At 40.9% G+C, this 22,557-nt stretch overlaps 1 protein-coding gene across 1 annotated transcript; it reads left to right on the top strand.

Annotated features, from left to right (window-relative positions):
- Positions 1–3,943: 3,943 nt before the first annotated feature.
- On the top strand, positions 3,944–8,444 carry LOC135493981 (protein rolling stone-like). The gene is made up of 4 exons (XM_064781697.1): positions 3,944–4,108; positions 4,756–4,945; positions 5,571–5,684; positions 5,940–8,444. The coding sequence occupies exons 1-4, from the start codon at positions 4,016–4,018 to the stop codon at positions 6,320–6,322; spliced, it is 780 nt and encodes a 259-aa protein (XP_064637767.1). The 5' UTR covers positions 3,944–4,015; the 3' UTR covers positions 6,323–8,444.
- Positions 8,445–22,557: the final 14,113 nt, after the last annotated feature.

Raw genomic sequence — 22,557 nt, 5'->3', positions numbered from 1 at the left:
CGTCAGTGATGGAACCATTGCAAATCCCCTTCACGATGACTGAATAAAAGAGAGCATCCCTGTTGTTTTTGATTTTATTTCCATGAAGTCATTATCCGGTCTTTAAGAACAAAGCTAGGCACCCGATGACTTGGCGCCAATTATCGGGCATAGTCACAAACACCTCGTTCGATCCTCGTTAACTGGTTTTGGGTAAATGGCAAAGTTAAAGTGTAGAATTATGAAACTGTTTATGAATCGACACTCGAGTGACTCTCTCGATGAATTTATCTTCCAACCCTTGGCGTGATACCGTTCACTTTCATTAGCAAATAGATGCACTGAATAACAATGAAATTGACGGGGCGACACAGACGCGTGGAGACAATGTGTACCATGTCCACAGTATAATCACCTCATTTAATCCTCCCTAACATTTTTTCAGCATGTTCAGTAGAGCTGATCAACTTAGAACCAAGAACTTTAGTCATTTTGTGTATAATAGCCTTTGTCAAGAGAAACGAAATTTTTTTTAACGATTTTAGGATAAGCCATCCACAGAAGAGCTTCGCCTAACGTTACTTAAAGGCCTTTCCGTTTATTGAAAAATTTGAAAATTGAACTTGAATTTTAGAAATGAAACTTCACCTGTTTGAAAAATATTTTGCATTTCTCTCGGCGGTAGGCAATAATCAGGTGCGCATTCACATTTTTCAGAAGTATTAGGATAACGCAATTCAATGTCTGTGTTGGTAAAACGAGACGCAGTGTATTTTAAACAGAACACGGCACTTGCAAACATTTTATTTTAAAAAACTGATCGGATTTCTTCTCGATGTCGCCGCTAATCCTTCACAGTGAGATAAAAACTGAAATCCCCCAATCGAACCTTGGCAAGTAATCATTGACACGTCCAACGCTATTACGGGAAGGCATCCGTAAAGTGAAGACTGCGCCGCGATAAGTCTCCTAAAGTCTCATGTACCACGTTACTGATTGAGAAACCGAGAAATCTTCGAAATAGAATCACCAAGATGCTAAGTGTTGATAAATGGGTTTACCATGTTTTCAGAACCGTCACTTGCGTTCGTTCTACGAAGGCAAACATTCGCTGTAAATGAAAAGGATGTCAGTGAGACAGTGACCTACGGGTGGATATCCGTGTCCATGATGTCCGCTAGCCTCACTGGATGACCGGCAGACATCATTGGATTTCGCCTGTATGGCGTCAACAGCCTGTCAATAGGGAGTTTTCGCAAATCCCCCGAAACCTCAACGCGAACGCCTGTGTAATTGTTCGACCTCCTGATAACAATGTCGAACAATGGGATAGGCTTTCTCCAACGTGAAAGCTTATCTCATTTTTCACAGAGTTTTTGCAATCCACCGAAACGTCAACACGTTTTGGTGGATTTGCAAAAACTCCTTGCAAAAAACCTTTGCTTGCATGTATTTCATTACGTTCCCTCTACTGTCCTTTGCAGCTCTTAAATCCGCAAATCGAGACAAGTCTGGCTGATTGCCATTGATTAAAGGCCGGGTCTATTTGGCAAGCCGCTCGCCGAACAGGCATCTTTTTTTGTCCTGTTTGGAGAGCCGCTTGCCAAACAGCACTAAAAAGCCACCCTGTTCGGCAAGCCGGGCTTGCCAAACAGGGCAATAATACTACCCTCTTTGGCGAGCCAGAGAGGTTACAACATGTTGGCCAATCAGAGAGCAGTGACGTCATATTCGAATTTATATGCGCATATTTAACAATGGCCGACTTCCCGCTCTCGATTCAATTTCTGTTACTAAACTCGGGTTTTGGTCAATAACCCATGAAGAAGCATGTACATGTACATGACTGTATGGATTTACAAAAAAAGTCATAAACGTGATTTAACTGATAAGCATGTTAAATGCATTAGTGTGCATTTCTAAAGGCGTTTCACTGTAACTCCAGTGTTGCTGACCGTGTTGCCACGAATGATAATGAGCTCCTGGATGGTTGAATATGCATGAGTTCGGCTCTCCATCTAGGGCAGAAAAAAGGCGCTGTTTGGTGAGCCGGGCTTGCCAAATTGTCACTTCCTACATTAAATGAACGTCCAAGATTTGGACGGCAACCATGAAGTGTAGCAAGCGCGATGAATCCACTCAAGGCCGATCTACCACATTGAGAAAGACGGCGAACTTCGATTAGATAATTTTCTTCTCTGGTATACCGGCGCTATCGACAGCTCGTCCCGGCTTGTTACGTCCCGCTGGAAATGCCTTTAATTGACATTCAATTATCATGATTATTGGCATGTAGCAAGCCCTTCATATCGTGTTAGTGATAAACACTTAAGGAGAAAAGGTTGATGCACCGCTTGCTCATTGGAAAAGACATCGACTGTCTGAGGAGTAATTATCTCCGCGGCTTTCGACAAATCGTCACTGCCAAATTAGCTGCTGAGATACAGCAAAAATATCCCCGGGAATAGGCAAGGAGGATACCGCGGTGACGTCACATCACGTGATCCCGACCCATATTACTGATCGCTATGGCCAATCAGATTCAGTCTACTGACAGCACCAGCACTGAACACATCTCCACGTCTCACTGTCTGGTGCGCTCCTGTACACAAAAACACCAATAGACATGAAATATTGCAATACCTAGTATGGATTCTTCCTGTGTAAAATAAAATTTACAGAGCAGATTAACTTCCACGAATAAAAAAGACGTTTGGCGTGGCCAAAGTGCGGAAATAATGTCTCCGCTAAAATACACTACGAAATACACTAGGCAATGCACTACGCAATATACAGTAGAGATGCAGTTGAGTTTGTTATTGTTTTGACTTAGAAGCCCGCCCATATCATAATATATTCATGTATTCATGAAGTATGAACTCATTTCTGTCCCATACAACTCTAAGAACAGTCAATTTCTCCTTAAATCATCACCGAAACCGCGATATCCGCAGGAAGATTTCGTTCTAGTGTCCGAAAATGCATGATCTTACAGGGGCGCTAACTCGACAAATAGAGGGGATCTATGGGGATCTATGCGAGTTTTAGGTATTACAGGTCTCGAACTTGTAAAATCTGTAAACATGACTCCAAATCCCATTGTGATAATGAAGAGATTGCCCCATATCTGGGAGACTGTTTTGAAACCATCGCTAATTTTGGAAGATCGGTGCCCAGCTATTTGGTTTAAAAAACCCTATTTTTCCCCATCAAAACAGCACTTTTCATTATTCAAATGATAGCTTATTGTCTGAAGACTTATTTCATAGCAGAAAAGTACTAATAACTCTGATTTGATGCGAAAAATCTAACTTTTTTGATGACTTGATTTTCCCTTGACCGTGGATCGAGTTTGTTTACAATATGCAGCGCCATCTTGGAAAAGCCGTGACGTCACCGCGGTATCCTCCTTGGGGAATAGGATGCCTTACAATAAGATTGGCAGCGAAGTCCTCTTCCATGCAACACACATCCCTCATAAGGAGGATCGATTTGGTGGAGTGTCCCCTTCAACGTGGTGTATTATGGGCTCGCCTTGTCCTATTTTACCGGATGTAGGTGGCAGCACTTTAACGGCCTAAGGTGGAATCCGAGTAGCGGATAATCGAGCTCAAGACATATGTATTTGGCATGTTCGTGGAATTTCAAAAACAATACATGTACCATAAAGGGGTTTCAATATGTGTAGTCATTTTCACCACTGATATTCTCAATCACCATATCCAAATTGGCACTGTAGACTATATTCCATTGCCCTATTGTAAATTTATCAATTTATTCAAGACGTATTCATTATTAAGTACTTTGGGGTGTCCTCATTCCAACACATCGATGCCTTCTTGCGAATACGTTATAAAAAAGGCCTCCTTGCCTTTAAATGTTGTTTGTCACGTTCATTGAATACTTGAGACAGCATTTTGATTTATAGAAGATTTAAATGCCACTGGTGATGTTTACATACTAGGGTATACTTTGTACACTTGTACTTTTCCCGAGATAGTGACTGGTCGACCTTTGCGTCAAACCAACTTCAATCATGTCCACATGTCGAGCTTTCCGGGCGAAGGAATTCAAGTGTTCGAACTGGGGATGTGTGCACCCGAATCCAGAGTATTTTGGCAAACCCAGGGTAGGTATTGAAGCAATCATTGTAACGCAATGCCACTTCACGATCTATCGTTCGTGATGTGCTGCCAGTTTATTGAATATGTGGTACCGGCGAACTGCCATTTCGCCTGTGCGGTCGGCTTTGGGTACAAAACTGCTCTCTTGCCTGCCCTGTACCTGGCATTCAGAGGCGATTGATTCTGATAGCTTGCATTGAATATAGGGTCAAACTTCCTTTGTACCTGGCATTCAGAGGTGACGGATGCTGCCAGCTTATTTTGAATGTAGGATCAGTGGAACCACCCTCAGCGGAACCTCTCTAAAGGTCATCCTCTTCATTAAGGTCACCCTCTCGGTTAAGGATACTACTTTTGGACTCAAATTGGTTATTTCCACTCAACTTGACGTATCTAGTAGGACTTGTCAGTCACGAGGGTGCCTTTTAAAAATGCGGTGCTTCTACTGCAATTGAATACAAACTGCCTTCTTACCTATGCCTGCATTCAGTGGCGGCAATTCGGTAGAAAAGGAGTCCCATGCGCCTAGTCCCGCTTGCCTTTTAGCAGAGGTAAGAAACCAGCTTGTTTACCATCAAGTACAGCTACTTTCAAAATTGTTATCCAGTCCTGAAAAACACACTATAAGGTGTTGTTGTCTTCTTTGTTTCAGTGGGTAGGCTGCCCAGACATAGTACTCCTCCTCCACCGCCTCGTCTGGGCGCTGTTCTTCCTGGCCTGTTTGATTTACCTAGCGGTGTTGTCCGGTAAATACTTGGTCATCTACCTGACGAACTGGACACTCATCCTAACCACAACCAGCATACTGTTGTCTTTTTTCGTGACCCTCTTCACGAAGACAGGTAAGTAAAGTGGAAGCGTCTGTCTGCCTTCTCTTCGTTTTTAGTCTTCCTCTTGCATTTTCAGTTCGAATTCTTCTTCAGCGTTCGCTTTGCACTTGGATGTGTTATTCTCATGGGAGAACACATGTACAGAGTTTTAATTCTCCAAGGCAGGCTGAGTGTAGGCGTTAATTGGATTTATTGGCCCTCAGTCACACAGTCTTCGGCCAAAGTTAGAGTCCATCGCAAGCTACTCTCATTGTTTCTCACTTGATTGGGTCTTTTTCTTGCCCCGGCCTAGACGAAAAGTTACACGACCTTAACTCGCTCAGTTTTCTCTTTGAAAGACAATTGTTAGATGCGTTAAAAGTCAAGTTCTCCTTTCGTCTATTCCTAGAATAGTCGATTTTTAACGTACATGTACCTGTGACAGAAACAGGTTTAGGAGAAGGTGTCAGGATCAAGCACGAAAAAACTGTCTATCTGTTTGATTCATGTTTTCAAACAACCGGCAAACACCGAGGAATGAAAACACCAAGACATTTGTAACACCGAATTTTCATGTTATTTTACTTTATTTGTGTCATACATGTAGAAGTTACGAATACTTTCGATTAAAATATGATGACTATCCTCGCTTTAACAGGTCACCTTGGTAAGAAATGGAGCAGATTCATTGCGTTCACGTGGGTCATCCATAACGCTGCCGCACTTAGCTCCACGACTATCACCATATTATACTGGGCATTGCTCTACCAAGGTGAGGAAAATGCAAAGTAAATGGCGCCAGCATTTTGGCGGCTAGAACATGAAATCCTAAAGCAATTGTAACTCTTTAAAAACCAAACGAATGCCAATTTCAAAGATGGGAGTCCGTTCTGTGTTTTCTAGAGAACATGCTAGGCTCTGCCATCTTTTTTTATCGGTCACCGCGAATAAGGGGCGCTGAAAAAGGTACTGGATTGCATTCATTTCCCGGGAACCAGGTTCGTCATGAACTCTGTCATTTTTTCAGGGCCTACGGTGCATTGGCTTAATGTGGTCGCCCACGGCCTCAACGCGCTCTACTTCTGCCTTGACGTCTGGCTTGGCAAGATCCCCGTCCGATGGTACCATTTCTACCATGGTGTTGTCTACGTACTAATATACGTCATCTTCGCAGCAATCTACCTCGTATCGGGAGGAACGAACCAACAAGGCCAACGTATCATCTACCCCGTCATAGATTTTCTCAACGAGCCAGGAATGGCCACGGGGTTTTCCGTTGCAGTGCTGTTCATCGGCGCGGTAGTGTGGACGGTGTACTACGGCATGTATTTGCTTGCCACGTTCACTGAGTATCGAATATATAAGAAGCAAGTTGGTCCGTTTGGAATTGCTGATACGCAATTGGGGTAAGATTGTGTTGACGACACGGGATTTGAGACCAATGACAAGACGGAAAGTGTTTGATAAAAGATGACTCGCAAACACAGAGAAGTGCCCAGTGCTAAATGTGATATTTGTTATTTTCTACGACTTTCATGACGATAGAAGTACAGGTCGATGTGACAGAGAATGGCTTTAATTTCGAGCAGAGGTCTTGACGGCGCCACTCTGGCGGCAGCACTGGCAAAATTTGGCTTCATCGAATTGATGGAATATAACGAAACGTGACAGAAAACATGCTTTATCATCGCTAAATGTTTTTCAATTTGAGGGAGTTAGTAGCTGGAGATAATGCCTGACAGACCCTTATGATAATAAGTAAATATTTCACGTCCAGACATAAAATATTGGAAACTATTTGTCAGGTAAAATCATTAATTTATTTCCCCTTACAATATTGCTTGAGAGCTGCTCTGGCATGCATTTATCATGGGTTGTGTATCTCTGACGCCCTCACCAAAGAAACTATTTCATGACTTCGTGCTACACGTATTCCCTCCTTGAACTGGTAAAGATCTTTGCGACGGTTTGAGACATAATTTTCATCATATTCCGTTCATTCCGTTCCGTTTCATGAATTCGAGGAAGCCGCAAAATCAGCATGCGTCTACATCTATAGCCTACTTAATCAAAATGGTAATTCATCTCTATCGATCGACTTTGACTACAATACCAAAGAGAAGGTCAACTACGTGAATTCGACGAAGTAATTTGATTTTTCAAACTGAATTCCACTGAATTAAATTGGCTTAAGATGTCTAATGCATTTGTAATTTGAGTTGGTAAAGTTCGGGTTCAGGGGATGAAACACGATTTTAGGGGATTTCGTCGTTCATGGGAGTGAGTCCATCTCTCATGCTTTGGGCTGCACTACGCCGCACCGGACCAGTTACGGACGAAGTACCTCTGATAGTTCAGAATGCTTCTTGTAGGTGATACAGATATTTTTACCTGCGAATATCAATATCAATAAAATAAAAATACGAATATCAATAAAAAAATAAGACGTTCCCCACTCCCGCCCCGATTTTGATAATAGGTTTGCCGGTCGGGAAACACGTTTTTATATTCAACTTGCCTAAAGCATTGTCGATTACCTTCCCAAACTTGCGTTCGTGACTAAAAGCGGAAGATATCTTCATTTCTAAATATACCTCCTTAAATCTCCGGTTATCGATTTTTAAATTGAAAGAAACCTCTGATACTTCATATCTGATGTAAGTGGCATTTTAATGTAAGTTAAGAGATCCTTCAATTGATTGACAATTCTCTCATTGAGACGTCTTGCTAATTTTCCATTGCCTTGAGGCCAGATCCTTACCGTGGTTGTTAGATCTAATGGATTTTATGTCAACATAAACGCCATCGATCTCACTCATGGGAGTTTTTAGGATATCGATTATATTCATAAGACATCGGCTAACCGCAAAAAGTTATCTTGAGACAAAATGACAAGTGGCAGACAAAATTACTTCATTAAGAGCAAGCGCGGCGCTCCGCTAACGAGCTATTTACATCATGTATACATTTTTGTAAATACATGTAGCTGCGACCTGCGATTGCATGATCGCATGTAACGAAATCGTTGCGCGGGGTTGTCATCGCACTGAGGTGATTGCAACGACTTCCGATCGCTATCAAACTCGGTAGTTACCGGTTTTAACCGCAGACGAAATATATGTCGCACATACATGTAGTATCGATTATAATCCCAGGTCGCTGCGATTTTAATCGCTCGTTTGCGCGGGGCTCAAATGTTCATGTATCAGTTTAGCGCCGGATTACGTGTGTATCGAGAGAACACAATAGAATAGAAGTAGACAACACTATAGAAGTAGGCAACACTCTTTCATTTTGATTCTGTTGCAGATGTTTGAAATGTCCCAAAATGAGATGTCCGGGGAACAAAGGATTCTATCATGCGCTTTAACCTCTAAGCTATTGACTGTCATTGCCTCTATAGAACCATACCATAATCCGTCAGAATGCAATAGGGCTGGACACTTTCTCCACGGTGACATTTTCTATACTACACCGGTGCATGGCAACGCGGCATAGCTTATTTGAGTACTGTACAAAGTTCACACCCCTTCAATAAAATACGTTGTCAATAGTGTACTCTGGTGTCCGCGTGTCAGCTGATTGTGTCGTTCTAATATTCTCGTCAAGAGGTAAATCGATACTATTTCCCAACGTGATACCTCATTTTGAAGTGCCCTGGTTCCACAGCAGCATTTTTCATTATTGCTTTTGAACTACTTGTAAATAGCGAATGGTAATATAACCGGTAAGGTATTATTGCTATTTAGCATACCCCCCTTCAAAAGCTTTAAAGAATTACTTGCAAATGTCCCATGATCTTGGTGATGCTATGTCGTATTTGGCCCAAAGTGAATATTTATACCTCCTTCCGACCTTGAATTTCCCCACAGGAAAGAAGACGCTTTGGTACAGTGTTCTGTTTGGATTCACCTACAAAGTCTACAGATGCACAGCTGTAACCAAAAAGACACGACTACGCAAGCAATATCATTAACAGTGTTCAACATCCCTGAGCATTTTTTAGCAGTACAACCTCATGTATGGTGAGAGCACACGCATCAACGTCTGTCGAGTCATATACCCTCAGTGCGCTTCGTTCACCGCCAAAAGAGCGAATAATATAACCTTCCTGTTTATCAAGTCGAACATATATAACATACTCGGTTTATTAACAAATATGCCTCCGGCGACGGCTCCTTCCCGGGGATTTATAGTTCACTTTGAGTATTGGCAGTCAGGACTAATCTTGCGGTAATGACAAGACTGATATGTCCCCTCTGGGTGACGCCTTCAGAAGACTGCGGCATATGGTGATGACATGAGTAAGGTCAAGACAAAAATGGCGATGGCAGAATCAGAGAAATTGTACTTGAATAGGCCTGTTATGTATGATCAAGTATGATAATATAATAGCGGCCGGGTCTATTTGGCAAGCCGCTCGCCGAACAGGCATCTTTTTTTGTCCTGTTTGGAGAGCCGCTTGCCAAACAGGGCAAAAATACTACCCTCTTTGGCGAGCCGGAGAGGTTACAACATGTTGGCCAATCAGAGAGCAGTGACGTCATGTTCGAATTTATATGCGCATATTTAGCAATGGCCGACTTCCCGCTCTCGATTCAATTTCTGTTACTAAACTCAGGTTTTGGTCAATAATCCATGAAGAAGCATGTACATGTACATGACTGTATGGATTTACAAAAAAAGTCATAAACGTGATTTAACTGATAAGCATGTTAAATGCATTAGTGTGCATTTCTAAAGGCGTTTCACTGTAACTCCAGTGTTGCTGACCGTGTTGCCACGAATGATAATGAGCTCCTGGATGGTTGAATATGCATGAGTTCGGCTCTCCATCTTGGGCAGAAAAAAGGCGCTGTTTGGTGAGCCGGGCTTGCCAAATAGTCACTTCCTATAATAGCAAGCATATAAATGGCTCACACCAAGTACAAAATGTGAGATGCCATGCCAAATGCCAAATGCAAGATCATTCCAAATGTATACCCGAGGTGCTCTGATTAGATTTAGCATTTCGCATTCTTCGAATTTTGCATATACATGTACTAAATTTCGTGTTTTCCTTTCAGTTTTCACCATTTTTTCAATTTGAAAGAGCCTCGTACATCGTACTCGTATGGGCCTTCGCAAGATAATAATGGCAAAGCAGCGTTCCCAGTTCCTCATTTTTAAACATCAATGAGCAGATGCCAATATTTTATCGCACACCAGGAGGGCAACGCGTCCTTTATTGATTTCGTCTCCGTTCCCAAGAGGCGCCAATTATAGATTGGGCGTATACATGTAGTGTTTGCACCCCGCAGAAACGGACTTGGGGACTGACATGACTGTGTAATTCGCTATCAATATATGTCACCCGTCACAGCACAACCAGGCGCTTGTCGCACAGAAGATGAGCCGAAATGACACCAGGAGATAATGGAAGAAATTGATGTGTTCATATTTGACAAAGGCAGACAACAGAGAAATGAAACAGTCCGTCTCAGCCTGCAAAGCTCAGAACGACATGGGTGACGGGTTATATACTCTAGTTTCTCACTTCTAATGTCCAGCCAGATCTATACATACACTGGCTTACTGCAGTGGTCGTAAGGCGTGCGAAACCCAAGTATTTGTTCGAATTGCGCTTGATGTCTGTTGACAAAACATGCTCTCAAAGAAAAGTCGTGACTAAATAATGAGTAGCTGGCTATGTAAATTTTCCAGGACTGGCAACTCTTCCGCAGGTATCATAAAGTATACATGTAGATGAGATCTATACTTGGTAACATGTATATATATATATGTACAGGGTGGACCAGAAAAAAACGCAACCAGATACTTTTACGACCAGGGGGTTAAAACCATTGATACCAGTGAATGTGGAATATTTCCAGAAGAAGAATGATACCAAGATCGACCGACTCCGCTCAGTAGTTTTTGTTGTAGAGACGTTTTTGTGAAGCAAGGTTGGAATCCCTTGGCCAGATTCAATGCAGGGAAACCGAACTCTTCTGTTGTAGGTTACAAACATCTGGGTGGTGTGCTGCGGCCTGGCAATGCTAACACGACCTTTACTCAGTTGAAAATGGTCACTAGGGGCCTTATCGACATTATCTTATACCAGTATTATACCTTACATTTAACCCACCTACTTACTAAGTTGAATTTACCGGTGCAGTTCGATATTTCCTATGCGCGAATGAAGCCTGTCTGTGCTTCACAAAATAGGCTCTAAAACAAAAACTACTGAACCAAATCGGGCGATCTTGGTATCATTCCTCTCCGAGAACGATTCCCCAGCCACTGACATTTTATGGTTTTATCCCCTGGTAGACGAAGTAAAGGTTGCGTTTTTTCTGGACCACCCTGTATATATAGCAATTGCAACGATGGACAGGGGCCATGATATTACAATACGAAAACTGCACGAGTCTGTACATGTATTTGTAACTGCAACTATCACGAGTTGTTGTTTTTGCCCGGAAACCCACGAGACACAGATACTTAAAGGGACAATATAGGCAGCAGCTGGGCAGACAAGATAAAGTTACACGAAGTCGCCATTAGGGGTTTCTCACATCTCACAGTACGCCGAAATGATTCATGCTTGTACGAGGAATATATTTAGTGCTGAATCTGACATGACCCAGGGCCCTTACTCTGTATATTAGTCACCTGAAGATTGCCAAACTATCCCCTCTGCTCCTGCCTATAGTCCACCTTTAAATCATTCCATTTCTTTAATTTACATGTACACGTTTACATGTAAATCAAGATGACTGTTTAAAAATCTGAATCGTTTATTTCAAAGACGACCATTGCGCGGAGTATCTTCTATTACTTTTGGGGTTACAAACTCCTCTCTATTTCACAAAACCTGATGGAAACATGGCTTCGCCGACGAGTTTCTTATCAATTATCTAAGAGAACAAAAATGTACTACATGTATAATGTGCCTCATGTATATACCGGCTAGTTACATCCTGTGGCTTCTCAAACGCGGTCACGTTATGTATAAGACGTGGATATCTTCTTCCTGAAAGGCCATTCACTTCTAAAAATGTACTTCTAATAATTTGATTATCATGGTAACCGTCATATTTTCTGATTTGCGAATGTCATAGAAATCTGCCTGAACAAATAATCTGATCACGATTCTGAGGCGATCCTATTTCGCTTGAAATGTCATAGACAATGCAATCACAGTAGAACCTCTCTATTAAGGACACCCTCGGGACTGACAAGTGGGAATGTCCTTTATAGAGAGGTGTCCGGATTAGAGAGGTCTAATTGAATAGAAACAACCAATTTTGGACCAAAACTAGTGTCCTTGATAGAGAGATTGTCCTTAATAGAGAGGTGTCCGCTAAGGGAGGTTCCACTGTATATGTAAATGTTATATTTCAGGCGATGTCATGTCACGTTAGTTAAAAAACTTGCTCGTGACAACTCGTGAGCTATGACTAATGACAAAGTGAATCCTACACGTATTTAAATCCTGCCTTCGGACATCTTTGACAGATCACGATCAGGACACGTATTACCCACACTGCATGTATGTGACAAGGAATTCCAAGTTTTTGACTCGAAGAGGAGAATTCTCTCGCTTGTTATCTATAGCACGTAACATTCGTGTGCGTCCACCTTAGTAGGGAGTTTTCGCAAAGCCCGACATGCCAACGCGAACGCCTACCCAATTGTTCAAACTCCTGATCACATTGTCATACATTGCAGCTGGGACAGACGTTTCGGGGGATTTGCGAAAACTCACCAATTAATTTTAAATCTCGTTGCCGGTGTAGAAGTTTAAAATGTCCTAGGATAAAATGTCCGGGAAAGGATTCTGTTATGCGCTGAGCTATTGACGGTCATTGCCTCTATAGAACCATATGCCATAATCTGTCAGAATACAATAGGCCCGGACACTTTTTCTAGGGGGGACACTTTTTACTTTTACACCGGCACTAGCTTGTCACTTCGTTGCATTGATTTGTGACATATTTCCCTTCAACCTTTTTTCTGTTCTTTTTACAGCATTGGGTTCGTTGCAAAACATCCACTGCCATTTTCTTGCTAAAACATACATAACGGGCATTTACCACCATTAAAGAGTCTTTTATAAGAACGATCGCAGAAGATTAAATAAAAGAACATCTATTTATTCGAGTTCAGCAACTCATTTGCTAATATTATGTTGGACGGTCGTCTTACAGCAGAAAATGGCAAAAAACCTAGATATATGACCTTTAAATTCATTGACCGGTAAGAGCAGTTTCGTTGCCTTGGCTCCGAGAGTTAAGTGCCTCAAATGAGCATTTAGTTTTCATTCCGCAAAAGGTTTTGCCACTTAGATTTTACACAATTTAAAAATCAATTAGTTGAAACAACTGCTCTGGTAGTGCCTATATCGCCGACTGTGACATTTGTCGTTTTGAATATCGAAATTAGTTATTCTTAACTTAAAATTATTCAATACTCTTACTACTTTTTTTACCTAGGGCACTAACCAATAGTTACTTTCGCTACTACTATTTTGAATAATTTCACAGTTGGTGGTGTAATATGTACTACTAGACTAATTATTTTTACTGATCATTTTTTGCGAGCTGAGGGTCACGCCACGTACCTGTAATAATATTTTAAGCCGTTTTCCCTTTAAAACCGTACCATTCAACTAGTATGGTGAGTCCACGCATTGATCTCAAACTGATTGGTTTAATACAGGTGAGTGACCGTCAGTGATGTTTGTGAGGAGGGGAATGCAACTGGCCCTACAGTATTCGGACGATTCCTGATACTATGATCGCGTGACTCGCAATCGGGCCATAAATAATGCAGATCTAACTCAATGATAGCATACCGTCTTGCCCACCAAAGCTCTCTTTCCTAAAAGGTAACTGAATAACAAGCCTATAATCAGATTTAATTGGAGGGCAAACATTGATTCCTCGCTCCTCATCCTCATCACATCTTTATCCCTGGGACCGAGATAGAACATAGATTTGATGCGTGACAGATCAGCAGAACCTTGGCCGTGTTGAATGCGTTTATTCCGAACATAAGGTGATTAACTACGGGGCGACTATTTTGACCCCAAGGGAAGATCTCACCTGACAGGGGAACATTGCAGAAGGATCTCGCCGCATGTTGGATCACTGAGGTACTATTCAATTTCCTTGGTTGGATATAAAACTACGGTATTTCCAATATCGTTGGTCATTACAGACACACGTGATTTAAAGACCGGGGCAATTTACATATTCTACTCAGGGGGGTGAATCTTACCCGACAACTCACGGTTGTAGCGTTGTACCATGGGGGCGACATACGCACGCTTAATACTAGGTCCTGGTTAATATAAATCCTGCACCAAGACAGGACTGTAAGTAAAAGAAGCTTCAAATGGTTCATTCATGAGATCGCCTTCTCAGTAAAATGTGCAAGAGAAATTGACATTTCAGGCATTGTTAATTGTTGTCTTCAGCAGGCAATAAAGATTGAAATATAAAAACAAATATACATATTGTCTTTGACTGCGGTAATTACATTCGATTGTCAATAGTGAAACAATTAGAAGATGGTAAAATGTACCGTATTGGTTCACAAAAGCATTTATTCTTTATTATCAACGACGTTTGTTAGTCTAAAGATAATCAACACTTTGCAATTGGTCCTCTGCAGGTAGTCTGGCTACACTCAAAACATGGAGGTAAGATACCAGTGGCATCTAGAGTTTTTCTATCCCGGCGAAAATGCTTCTAATCTATTCGTGATATCGCGGCTTTGGACTAGTGGCTCAGACTCTGGAGGAGCGGTCGAGTGGTCCCTGGTTCGATTCCCACAATCGGCGTCGGAGACCTTAGGCAGGTTTTATTTCCAACTTGCCATAACCACGTACTCGGTAGTAAATGATCAAGGATGGTCAGAAATCCTAAGTTTGGAGCGCTGACTGTGCACCTCGTCTGAAAACTACTGGTTCAGAAAGGTTCACCGGGGTTAAAGTCAAGTCGAATGACAACGTCTACTTTAATCAGACTCTTTCCCCAAACTTATACCAAACATTCACAACAGTCACAGTACTTTTATGACGTCATATTGTATTGACCAATCGAAAAATCCAAATAATGCTTCGGCACCAATCATAGTAGAGCATTGCTCGGAGATAATGATGGTGTAGTGCCGGTGTGACGGGGATAGTAGTCCTAGGGCTGATAGTCCGTGTAACAATAGTCCGCATTGCTAAATGTTTTGGTTAGGGTTAGCGGTACAATAGATCATGCTGCTTAATTGGTCAAATACAATGCTACCGGACTATGACTCCAGGGGGACTATATCCGCTGTCACACCGGAAAGAATCTTAGATATTCACTGATCGACTGCCTAAGGTTTCGGATTCCAATGGTATTCCTCAGACTCTAACTCAGAACAAGAAACCTGCCCGTCCATTGGCGCTTCAAATCGACAAAGTCCTGTCGCCTCGTTGTAATCGTACTCTATACATGGCGAAGCGATCTCCAAGCACCGAACTGAGCACCCGAGTAGTCTCTGGACATTGGTTTCCTTAGTCAACTTGTTGCCATCGACTGGAAATTGTATGGGAGATAATGTTGCATGTCATCATCAATGAATAGTCGTCACCGATATGAAATGACCCTGGCATTCGCCACTTTCCCCAATTGTTAGCCAATCATAAAACTTGATGATGTGTTGCATTCTTCAAAGCAGCGGAACGACGTAGATAAATAGTTCCGCTCATGCGCAAGGAGGTTGTGTGCAGGGAGGTTGGATGTGTCGTTGTGCACATTTTCAGTCTCTATTAAATCGCAGCACTACTTACCAGCTTGGCTTTGTGTTACAAGCCCGAACACTCGAACCTCACACAGCGTAAGGTGTTGCGTCAACGGGACCTTCTTGCTGATGGTCAAATGCCTCCCAGCGATGAGTTTTCTGCATTTCCTGAAGAACCCAATATTCCCAGGGATTGTTGTGCTACCGTGGTGATAGCAGAGAGTGACATCATTAATGACCGCAGGGGGAGGCGCTACATCGGTCACTATGACATCGAACTGTGCCAATCGGTTTGCTGAAAGACATTTTGAGCCTATTATGTACATGAATATACATGATGTACATCATAAGACCATACACTCGAAGGGAGAACGTCATGTTCTTTTGAGAGGGGTGGGGTGGGGGGGGGGGGGGGGGTTTGTTAAAGGACTATTTTCAACACCTTGTGTTTCTAAACTAATGCAAAAAAAAACATTCATATTTGTCTCACCTTATTTAAAAATCACCTGAATTTAGAAACTTTCAATGATCTTACTGAAGTAGGCATGTCGATTTTCACACAACATGGCCAAACATTTGGCCCCATTTGAATGTGAGATGCCACACTAACATTAGAGGAGCTACTCTCTTCAAGAATTGATTCGAAATTGCGAGTGCATGTGAGATGCTTCAACTAAGTATATCCAAAATGTTGTCACAATGTGTACTATATCGCCGCTTAATCAGTTTCCAATGTACTATTTATGTTAGTTTTACATGTATATATATATAAACTATATTAGATTTACTAATGGCCAATTATATAATAGTTACAGCAATCTGCTCTGTTCCAAAGTTCTATCGCCACCACCCAGTAGGTGGCGCCAAGATCGACAGTCCACCAGCTGTCCGTGTACTGATTTTCGGCTGTGCAGGCGCAGAATTGGAATTTCCCATTCGTATTGCCATCGTTCGCCAGGCCCGCTACGTGTTCACTCGTCCACAGTGAGGAGATCCGTGATGGTTTCTTCAGGGCGAGGTTAGGCCAATTTCTTATACACGTATCTGCCAAATGAACAATCCAATAGATCCTTAGAGAACTAGGGAAATCAAACGCATTCTACCTTAATCACCTTTATCCAATTAACACTGTAAGGGCCTCCTTCGAATCCGTATCAAATTGCAGCCTATTGGTCGATCGCAACAACCATAATGAAATATTGAGCAATACAATGTGTGCTTCCCGGTTGCCTCATCGGTGCCATTCTCTTGCCAAAGGGTGAATATTTTTAGCAGAGATTGTCTATTCTTTGCCTCATCCCGTGGCCAGACCTTGCGGGGTTGAGGAAACGAAACGCCAGGCATGCGCATAATTTCAATTTGGAATTTGCCATTATGTTTGGAATTTGCCATTATAATCGCCAATGAAAGATAGCTGCATTGAACATCTCCGTGCAAATTGCCTTTTTTTACTTTTACATTACCTTTGCTTTTCCTAAGTGTTGCTTTTCTTGATACATGTAGTGCCCGTTAATTGCCTCTCGTTGCCTTGTGATTATTTCCTGGCGGTAGGCGGCCTCGTGTTGTACTTACCTTTTAAAGATGTGGCCAAATCCAGTGTATGCTTCGTTGATGTACCCTGGGGCAGGTACGATCCTAACAGAAGTCCTAAAAAGAGAACGCAGGAAACTCTCTCCAAGAAAACACTCATATCTGAAATGAATTGTTCAAACTTTACACGAGGTAACTCGTCACTCATCTGATCTGCGGTGCGTTGTTAGTCAACCATATATCTGGATCTACAAAGAAAAAAAATGTCAGTCCTCGAGACTGGTGTAATCAATGTTTCTCTGCAGATGAGGCACTTAGCTACTTGTACTTGGTGGTACTATGATCACGTGTCTCGCAATCGAGCCATAAATAATGCAGATCTAACTCAATGATAGCATACCGTCTAGCCCGCCAAAGCTCTCTTTCCTAAAGGGTAACTGAATAACAAGCCTATAATCTATACTATAATGCGCGTTTTGGCCGCTAAATAGGAGGCGATTTTTGTTTCAAAATTGGGCCTCGGAAATGCGTCAGAATATATGTATTGTGGTGGTAGGAATCTAGGTAATTCTAAGCTATTTTAACAAAAGCCCTTACAGGCCTTTTTGTCTCAAATTAGCTTAGAAACCCCTAAGAACCAGACACCACAATACATATATTCTATCATTCATGAAATGGTAAGGGAAGCGTTGCAGTGAAATGGTGAGGGAATACTAGAGTTCAATGGGTTATTCCATTAAAATAAATGGTCTTTTTACTGTCTTCATTATCCAAAATTCAAGGAAAAATTTCAAGGAAATTAAATGTATTATCCAATAGCAAATCAACATAAAAGTAAATTCACCTATGACTTCTTTAATTTAGAAGTAACTGTTAATACTAATAACTTCTTCAGACTACAAGAAACTAAGATAACACCTGGGTTTTTGAGCCTGAAAAATAAGAAAGACTGTCTGCGACTGGAAAAGAATCCATTATCGTTTTACCAGAACCAATTTAACATGGCTGTTTGGTTTGCTACAACAGGTTGTGGTATTTCAATAGACGATCACTTGAATCACAGTGACCCATTGTTAAGGTCAATTTACAGGTTTCATGTTTACTATCAAATATTGAAGATCATGAAGAATCTAGAGATACCAATTCCAGGTGAAAGTGATTTTAATGAGACAAACAATAACATTAACCATAGGAAACTAGGAGGGTTATTGAGTGAATTTGGTTTAAAAGACGAGTACGATTTCTCGGTGTTTGAAAATAACGGTGGTTGGAGGTCATGGAATGTACCGGATTACAACCCGAACATAACTGATCCCGGATATTACATCAATGATTCTAAAATCAATTTCTTCCTCATGCAAGTTCATGAAAATAGAATGCCACCGATGTTCAGTAAAGACTGGGATGCTGGAATGGCTAATTTCAAATATCCAGATATTTTCATCAAGGATCATGTCAGGAGACACAAGAATGTATTTGATGTAATTACACAAAATGAATGTCAAACCTATCAACAATTCATGATATTTAAATCAAATGGTTTCTCTAATCCTGGAATAGAGAGGTTGAATGATACAATAAGAACATATGTTTACTGTATTCTGGGTGCTCAGGCGTTGACCAGAACACCAATAATTGGAGTACCGGGTACAGAATTGGATGCTCAGAAGGAATTTAACAAACTATTAAAGGATTCGATTAATCAACATCCTGATATTCCCACTTCAATTCAAAGATATCAAAAAGCAGTGAGTGACACTCATACAAGACTAGATTATGTAATAGCACCAGGATTGTATGTCATAGGATCAAATATGGTACTCGTTATTGGTAAGCTGGATAACTACAATAATAACATTTTAATAGCACCAAAAAATGCTAAACCCGGTAAGAATGACATTAACCACAAAAAGACCTTACCACCACCACTGATGGAAGGAAATAGTTCTAAGAAAATAAGAGTTAAGAGTAGCGTTGGTACTGTCAAGTCGGACTTCGTCCTGAGAGCAAAGCTCGAGACCAGTCATAAACCAAATAGTAATGTTGATACACCAAAAACAACTGAAACCTCAAAGAATACTCCTACTACTACTAAACTTGACACCAAAGTTGAGAAGGTGGATGATACTCATGAAACAATTAAATTCATGCTTTACTCAGTTGTTGGTACATTGATTGTTTTTATGGTTAGATAAATAAGTAATTATGGCTGAAGGAGGTGAAAATTATGAAATGAGTGATTACTATCCACATTACGATCCTGATTACGATCCTGATTACGAATCTGATTACAAACCTGAGGATTATGTTGATATCTTTGATATTAATAAAAAGTTTAAAGATGATCGCGCAAGATATGCTGATATCTTTGGTTTTAATAAAAAGCCTCGAGATGATGACACAAAATACAACACAGGAGGTGAAAATCTTACTGATGAAACTTCATTCACTAAAACTCCAGAAAGGCCAGGCACAACATACAACACAGGAGGTGAAAATCTTACTGATGAAACTTCATTAAGTATACCAGAAAGGCCAAGAGGTATTGTCCCTGAATTGATGGAAAAGGAGTCATTTCTAGATGATAAAGAGGATAAACTTGATACAGCATTGAAAAAAAGTGGTAAATGGAAATATGACACTAACAAACTAAGTAAACTAGCAACACGTATTTATTTGCACAACGAGGAACCTTACTTCTTGCCTACAAAAGGAGAATTAGCAAACTTTACAGAACAACAAAAGAACAATATGAATGAAATTCCTAATCCTAATGGAGGGAATGCCCTTATCATTCCTTTAATTAAATCAGATGGTAAATTCCTTTCTGAAGGCACATTAAAGACTAAGTTTGGTACTAGATTTGCTAACATGAGCAGAGGTATGATTGCACCTGACCCACCAGTAAGTCAACCTACATTAGTAACCCCTGAAACACAGGCAGTAATTAATGAGGTATACAGTTCAAACAAACCAATAGATAAACTGATAGATTCTAATGATGATGAACTTAAATCACTGGGTTTTACTGAATATGCCTTGAGAGAACTTAGAGGGTTAAAACAGGCTGGTGATAAACTAGCTGCAGTAAAGAGGGATAAGGACATGCAAATACAAGAACTAGAAAATCAACTTCATAATTTAAAAAGAGACTATTTAGAGTCTGTAGAAGAAGGTTCTGAAGACACGGTGGAGTTGAAAAAGCAAATAGATGAACTAAATGACAAATTGTATGAGGAACAGTCAAAGGTATGGAGGTTAGACAATGACAGGGAGTCACAAACTAGAAGAATTAAACGTTTAATTGTTGATGTTCTAAAGAAACCAGATTCAACTATTCCTCTGAAGGACAGAATAAAGTTACTTTTTAAGACATATGGTGTAACTATTAGCGCCATAATAACAGCTGTTGTAATGACATTTACAACTCTAGGTCTTAGTATCAGTAGTGCTTTAAGTGGTGCCACTAAATCTGTAAAACCAACTCCAGGACCAGACCCATCTCCAGGACCAGACCCAACTCCAGGACCAGACCCAACTCCAGGACCTACACCAGAACCTGGACCAAAACCATCAATACCAGATAAAGTAAAAGAAGGTCTCAAGAAGTTTGCTGAATGGCTAAAAGAACTAGCCAAGAAATCAGCTGCGGCTTTACCGGGAATCATCGGTTCTATCGTTTCATTTCTCCTGAAAACAATTGGTGCAGTTGTTGGCTTTCTAGCTGAACATCTGATCATAGCAGTTATTGCTATTGTGAGCTCCATAATTTATGGTTTAATTGGGGGTGTTAAAGCCTTAAAATCACGTAAAACAGTAAAATCACGTAAAAGGTCTTAGGTTACCTTCTATCAAAACAATGTTTAAAAAATAATTATTATGTAAATATGAATAAATACATCTCATTAAAAGACTATTATTCTAGTGAGCCGGACTTCGTCCTGAGAGCAGAGCTCGAGTGGAACAATGAGAATCTTAAAGGATACATTCGTCCTAGGGTCATGGATCGAGCTATGCTCTCAGGACTGCGTCCGACTAGAAATTTTAGTGAAGAAAATGTCAGCAAGAATTATGACAGTGGGAAATTTGATAAGCCTACTCGAGCTATGCTCTCAGGACGAAGTCTGACTAGGACAAAGTCCAGAGAGCAAAGCTCGACTGAGACAATCAAAGTAGTCCTGCCAAGAATGAAAGAATATGACGTCAGTACCAACACTAATGCTCAATTCTGCCGTAATTGTAAAAGGTGGACACTTTTTGAGTATCAAAAAAACTTGAATTCAGCAAGGTACGCAGCTAAAACTGTGAAGTATCAATTCTGCACCAATTGCAATTCGACTACTTACGACGATGATTTTAAAACTCTTGAGATCAATATTGACAACAAGACACGTTACTTTGACAGTATTCTAAGGAAACTTGGATGGAGTCGGCTGTCCGAATCGGCAGTTAAGTATTTAAAGGACTTTGTGGAAGGGTATTTACATTGCTACTTTTCAAGTCACAGAAAATGTCTTAGTAAGCAGAGATATGAAAGTACTCTTCAGTCAGCCCTAAAAATGGGTATTAACACTCTCCCCTCTAAGTTTTGTAACCAAGGGTTACATGGTGAAGCCATGCTTTTTAAATTTCACTGTGGGGAATATGATTGGTTTCTTGCCATTGAATTTATTAACAGGGCAATTGGTAAACCGCAATTAACCGATGAGAATATCACTGACCTTAGACTAGTGTACTATGCTTTCCTTAGATTTCTGCATTACTGTGGTGTCAAGGTCACCATTAACTACAAGGTATTTTTACACCAAGCCTTTAAAACGCTGAAAATTGATTATGTAATATTTACACCTTTTTTAACCAACAAGGAGCGAGTAAATGATTTGGAGATATTATGGTATGATTTCACTCAAAGTATTTTCTTCCAGAATTACAAGGTTGAGAAGGAATATGACCAGGATATTGACAAGCAGTTTGACGTTTTACTGAGTGCCAGTGCAGGTCGAGACATTAACTGCATCAGTAATATTAAGTTTACACCAGCCGGACTTCGTCCTGAGAGCACAGCTCGAGCCGGACTTTGTCCTGAGAGCATAGCTCGAGCTAGTGTTAAGATGCAATAAAGTTGTGAAAACAGCATTTTGCACTTAACAGTCATTTTTCCATAATTTTAAATGAATAATCAGCAAATGAATAGTCAGACATCTGCAGTGATTGAACAACAGATGAAACAGATTGGTGTTATGAGTCCTGAGAGCTTAGCTCGAGTTGGGGCTTCTAACCAACAGAATACTGGTAGTTACCAACAAAACAGAACTAACTTTCAACAGAACTGCTCTACAAATCAACAA

The sequence above is a fragment of the Lineus longissimus genome, chromosome 9 (genome assembly GCF_910592395.1).
Source record: "Lineus longissimus chromosome 9, tnLinLong1.2, whole genome shotgun sequence".
Taxonomy (NCBI): domain Eukaryota; kingdom Metazoa; phylum Nemertea; class Pilidiophora; order Heteronemertea; family Lineidae; genus Lineus; species Lineus longissimus.
Note: the sequence above shows the minus strand (reverse complement) of the source record. Positions and strands in the feature narration are given on the sequence as shown.